The sequence below is a fragment of the Myotis brandtii genome, unplaced genomic scaffold, assembly GCF_000412655.1.
Source record: "Myotis brandtii unplaced genomic scaffold, ASM41265v1 scaffold111, whole genome shotgun sequence".
NCBI lineage: Eukaryota > Metazoa > Chordata > Mammalia > Chiroptera > Vespertilionidae > Myotis > Myotis brandtii.
The window spans coordinates 1,358,615-1,364,558 of NW_005353789.1; the positions used below are offsets into that span (position 1 = coordinate 1,358,615).

The 5,944-nt window shown below is 37.2% G+C and overlaps 1 protein-coding gene across 3 annotated transcripts in view; it reads left to right on the forward strand.

Annotated features, from left to right (window-relative positions):
• The window catches only part of HNRNPDL (heterogeneous nuclear ribonucleoprotein D-like), a 6,152-nt gene extending 505 nt beyond the window's left edge, over nt 1–5,647 (forward strand). Inside the window, exons 2-9 of one of the 3 annotated variants that reach the window (XR_001363288.1) lie at nt 520–688; nt 791–952; nt 1,421–1,552; nt 1,651–1,765; nt 2,484–2,654; nt 2,984–3,076; nt 3,446–3,550; nt 4,228–5,647. Coding sequence is in view for 2 of the 3 variants with exons in the window: in XM_005857404.2 (XP_005857466.1) it covers nt 520–688; nt 791–952; nt 1,421–1,552; nt 1,651–1,765; nt 2,484–2,654; nt 2,984–3,054 (820 nt within the window). In the remaining variant the exon portion in view is untranslated. The remainder of the gene's footprint in view (nt 1–519; nt 689–790; nt 953–1,420; nt 1,553–1,650; nt 1,766–2,483; nt 2,655–2,983; nt 3,077–3,445; nt 3,551–4,227) is intronic. The other 2 variants (XM_005857404.2, XM_014544615.1) reach the window with 2 other exon arrangements.
• The last annotated feature ends 297 nt before the right edge of the window (nt 5,648–5,944 follow it).

Here is a 5,944-nt window from a genome sequence, read left to right on the forward strand (position 1 = left end):
GCCTCGCTGTGCCAGCTGCTGCAGCTGCCGCCGCCTCTTCATTGTGTCTGTTGGGGCCCCGCGCGGCGTTCCCGGGGGGAGTTTAGAGAACTCTCGGTGTGGGGGCCGGCGAGCGCCGGTGCGCAGAGCCCCAGAAATCGTCGTGCGGGGTTCTGTAGGTGGAAGGTTGGCCTGGTGGCTGAGGGAGACGGCGGACCTCCGTTGTGAGGGACTAGGTTAGGAAGTTGGATGTTCTCAAGTGGAACAATGCTTAACGTTTTGTTGGCCTCGTCCTCGTTTAAGCTTCGCGTTATGCACTGCGGGAGAGCAGGCTGTAAGGTGTTGTGAGGAAGCGACCTCCATGGGACTTTGGAATCTTTGCGGTCTATTGATAATGAGTATCTGAAAACGTGGATTAAATTACTTGCACTTGGCATTAAACGTCCCGTACTTACTTCCCCCTTAAAAACATAACCCCAGAATTGGAGTGATCATTTCGGCCGATGCTAACTTTTGAATAAAAAACACTTTTATTTTTAGTAAAATGTTTATTGGAGGCTTGAGCTGGGACACAAGCAAGAAAGATCTGACTGAATATTTGTCTCGATTTGGGGAAGTTGTAGACTGCACCATTAAAACAGATCCAGTCACTGGACGATCAAGAGGATTTGGATTTGTGCTTTTCAAAGATGCTGCTAGTGTTGATAAGGTAGGAATGTGTTTTTGCATGATGATACTTTTGTGTGCCTTTTGCAAATGGTTCGGGGATTGGTTGTATATTGCTGTCAGATTAAATAAATATGTCTTCTAGGTTTTGGAACTGAAGGAACACAAACTGGATGGCAAATTGATAGATCCCAAAAGGGCCAAAGCTTTAAAAGGGAAGGAGCCCCCCAAAAAGGTTTTTGTGGGTGGATTGAGCCCAGATACTTCTGAAGAACAAATTAAAGAATATTTTGGAGCCTTTGGAGAGGTGCGGTGTGTGGTTGTTTATGTGTGTTTATATAATATTCATTTCTGACCTTACAGAATAAATTCATTTGTCAGGTGAGGGTGGGATTAAATTACTGCTTGGGGTCCTTCCAGTTACCATACTTTAATCACTGTTTTCTGTGCTGTAGTGCAAACCAATTTCTAATTTATTTTGAAGAAAACATGTATGCTTTGGTGTGGTCACTGTTTGGACTTGTTAACTAGTGGCACCTGTAGGGTATGAGAGGCTCTTAAATAAAGGAAGCTTTGCTCTCCCTTCTAAATGTTTACTTAACAGATAAATCACATAGTTTGATGTTGATATTAAGTAGTAGTAGTCTTTAGACATAAGTCATCTGATTAGAATACCATGTTATGTTGAAGTTTGCAAAGGACCTATGGTATTCTAAGACCTTTTGGTAGCTTTTTGCCATCACTGAATGATCTTGAGTGTGCTTCTTGATTTCAGATTGAAAATATTGAACTTCCCATGGATACAAAAACAAATGAAAGAAGAGGTTTTTGTTTTATCACATATACAGATGAGGAGCCAGTAAAGAAATTGTTAGAAAGCAGATATCATCAAATTGGTTCTGGGAAGGTAAAGCCATTTTAATTATATTAAGTGAGGATTTTTAGTTTCTTTTTGTTAGTGAAGTGATTTCTCAATCTTGTTTGCTTTTTAAAATTTGTCTATAGTGTGAAATCAAAGTTGCCCAACCCAAAGAGGTATATAGGCAACAACAGCAACAACAAAAGGGAGGAAGAGGTGCTGCAGCTGGTGGAAGAGGTGGTACTAGGGGTCGAGGCCGAGGTGAGAATTCTTGGGAAATGAGTTGATAATGTTTTAAGCTATAAACTGCTAAATATGAAAAACTAAGGCATGAAAAAGTAAAGCCAGATATAAATTGTTTCAGGAAATTGCTCAGTTGAGTGGGTGGGTTTTTGGTTGTATTGTTTACTGGTTTCACCTTTTCAAAGAATGGCCACTGTGAGACAGTCATCACTGATGGAAAAATGATACTATTAAATGTAGTGAAAATTATACTGTTACACCATGGTGTGATATGTCTGCTTGGGCAGGAGTTCTTGCTTTAAATTTTTTTAAATTGAACATGATAGAAACATTGACCTGTTTGTTCCACACATTCATGTATTTATTCATTCCATTGTTTGGTTCTTGTATGTGCCCTGGCGGGTTCAAACCCGCGACCTGCAACCTTGGCGTGTTGGGATGATTGCTCTAACCAACTGAGCTACCTGGCCAGGGCCTAGGAGTTCTTGCTTTAAAGTAGATGGTCTACCTCTCTTCACCTTTGTCCTGATTTTCCATTCAGTTTAGGAAGCATGATATTAACACAAATGGACTTGCCCCTTTCCCCCTTTTTGTAATTTTCAGTCAGCAATATAGATATCCATTCTGCTTAAGATTTGCAGAGTAAGAGAGAGAATGCATTATTTTATGTTAGGGTTGGGGGGTGTGGGGGGTGGTCCAGAAGTTGTTTCCTAACAATCATTGTGCATTGTTTCAGGTCAGGGCCAAAACTGGAACCAAGGATTTAATAACTATTATGATCAAGGTTATGGAAATTACAACAGTGCCTATGGTGGTGATCAAAACTATAGTGGCTATGGCGGCTATGATTATACTGGGTATAACTATGGGAACTATGGATATGGACAGGGATATGCAGACTACAGTGGTAAGAATATTTAACTTAATTTTATAACCAGTGGTATTAAAATTCAGTGTTAAGTTATTATCCCATTCTAAAATTGTGAGTTTCCCCTTTATTGAAATGTTTGGAGTTATGTTTTCAAGGCAATTGATAGTCATAGGGTGATTTTACTAACATAAAATTCTGGTTATAAATGTTGAAGAATATGTGATATATGACTAGTTTATAATGGCTGTTACAATCTTATTTCATACTTGCCATGTAGTTTTATACATTTAATCTTTAAGTATACTTATATAATGAAATCATTACGTAAAAACTATCCTGATACAATTTTTTGTCTTACAAAATAGGCCAACAGAGCACTTATGGCAAGGCGTCTCGAGGGGGAGGCAATCACCAAAATAATTATCAGCCATACTAAAGGAGGACATTGGAGAAAACAGGTGTGTATAAGAGTATGAGACACCAGTGGAAATGTCTAATTTAATTTAAAGATCAATAGACAAAATAAAAACAAGTAAAACATTGTATAGCCTTTTTTTTTACTAAGTTGTTAAATTTTAATTGCTTTATGAGCCTGTTTTGCCTAAAGTGTCTATAGATCTTTAACTTTAAAGTTTCACTTCACTTTCTTTAGTATTACAGAAAAACTTAAAAGTTTTTCTGTTTGCTTTGTGTACCAGGTGATCTAGAGGAATAATTAAACATTTTTAGAACTATTAACAGGTAAAGTACTGAAATGGGTACAAACTTAAGGAAAACACGAATGTTCTCTTCTAACTCTGACATTATACCTTGTTTGTACCCGCCAGCGGGAACTTCATTGCAGGCCGTGTGTCACCCTGACCACGTCTATCTCTGGGGGTCGCACGTTGCGGGCAGAGCGCAAGGCATACACCAGAAAACGCTGTCCTGTGGTATGGTCTCTTCCAACTTCATGTACCAGCGTAAAGATTAAAGTGGAAAACTTCAGACTTTGGCTTCTTTTTTAATCTTTTTGGAGATTAAGTGTCTAAACTTAACTTAAATGGTTTTTTACAGGAGTTAAAGTACATAAATGCCTTTTTACAGCTTACTCATTTTGGTCTTCTGTTTAGTGTTGTATTTCAATTGTGGAGCCTCATTTTAAGTGTTCATTCTTTAAGATTTAATGCTTGCTTTTTCTTTTTATAGCTAATAGTGAAATCTACAAACCAAAACAAGAACTTTAAAATCTGGGATATAAATTAAAGATCATATGCACACAACAATTTTTCTTGAAATACAATAATCTTATTTAAAAATTTGTCATTAAAGTCATTTTACTTGGTTTACTAGAGATACTTCTAGTAGACTAATCTAGCACAGTTCAACCTGTGGATATGGGAAAGTTCTATTCCCAGATTCTTTTCTAAATAGATTTAAATTTGGTGTCATTTGGGAAACCGGGTAAATTTATTAACTACCCAAACCACATTTGCCAGTGAATATGCATGTGATCTTTAATTATTGAAGAAAAGAATAAAGTGAGGACTTAAAACAATTCATGAAAGTGGACCTTTGAAAGCTTGTCAGCGTTGCACAAATCTAATTGCTATTTTGTTTTTGTTTTTAGGAGGAGATTGCTAAAGTAACCCATCTGGCAGGACGCCATTGAAGATTGATTGATCTTCTCTTGCTCTAAGATGATTATTTTGTAAAAGACTTTCTAGTGTATAAGACACAACTGTGTCCAACTGTATATAGCCGCCAATTAGTTTTCTTTGTTTTTACTTTGCCTTTTGCTATGTGTTATGATTCAATGTGGATTTGTGTTTATACAAATTTTATTTGTATGATTTCATGTTAAACCTCAAATAAATGCTTCCTTATGTGATTGTTTTTCTGCGTCAGGTACTAAATAGCTCTGTAAAAAAGGGTGATTTTAAATAAGCAATAATTAAGGCACAGTTTATTTTGTAAGGAGTATTGGTCTGTAAGGAGAAACTGGCCCTTATGAACAGCCAGCTACAGTCACCCTGTTCCCATTTTTGTTAGCTGTATTCTATGCTCCCACTCTTCATTTCCCTGTTAACTGAGGCTTTCACCACATTTCAAAATGTTTCCTCTGTGTGTATCTGGAGACCTTTGTCATGGAAGTATCCATGTCATAGTCATAGTGTTGTGATTAGTGGAAGCTTTCTAGTAGACCATGAATCTTCCAATGATTATACTCTGAAGAAAAGTACCCCTTTAATGGCACAAAGCATGTCGGTTGCTCCTTTTATGAATGGGAAAGATTTTGCTTTGTTCCTGTCTCTGGAAAGCCATTTGTCGTGATTTGTTAAATGTTTTAACTTAAGTGGTTTGTTAGAAAGACCTTTGAGTAATCATAATACCATGACTTTAATTGTTCTTGATAAAAAGTCCAGATGTACCCAGGAATAAAGCACTGTTGAACTAGTGGGAGCTATAGTTTGAGGCTATCAAAAATAGTTACATTATCGCAAAGATTTTGGCAGATAAGTTTGAGGTTATTAGAACTAGAGCAAAAGTTAAGGTATTTAAAGGTAGTGACTGAATTAGTTTTAGTTGGTATGTCACAGTAAGTGGCAAACAGCTGTTTTGGGGCATTCTTAGGAAGCTATATTGGGTGTTAACTGTTAATGTGTGAACTCTTAGTAAAAGCCATGTTAGTAGCTCATTTTTAATGCAATTAGTGCATGGGCCAAGTAGCTACGCATATCCATATTCAGACAGGAAGAAATAGGGAAACTGCTTGAGTGTTATTTTAATGCAAATCTTAAGTGTGACCAAGTCATGTCATTTGAACAATCTTGGTGCATTATTAAAAAGCTTTAGCTCTAGATTTTGGGAGGATTTCCTGGGTAAATCCAAGCTTTGAATTTTATATTAAGTATAGTTATTGGACTTAAGGTTTTTTAAATTTTGTTTTGTTTTTATGATTCCATGTTAGCCATTGGGGATTGGGATACGTTCGTATGCGTATGTGGAATAGTTGACCTCACCTTAAACTATAAACTTACATTGATGAACCTGCCGTTTTTTATTTGGTGCCTGCAACTTTGTTCGTATGATGTTTGTATTTGCTGGGCTATCAAGTTGCGGAACTCTTGGCCTTGTTTTGCTCCTGTTTTCCTATTTTGACCTTACACCTAGGCCAAGTACCAGTGTTGGCTATTGCAAGGGATTCTGTTTAAACGTACACCCTTAGGGAACAGAAGAGATATTTTCATTTTAAGTTATGTTGTCAGTCAATAGGTGTGGTGTCTTTAGGGCAGTGAATCCTGTAAGTTCAAGTTTATGATTAGGTGACAAGTTGACATTGAGAT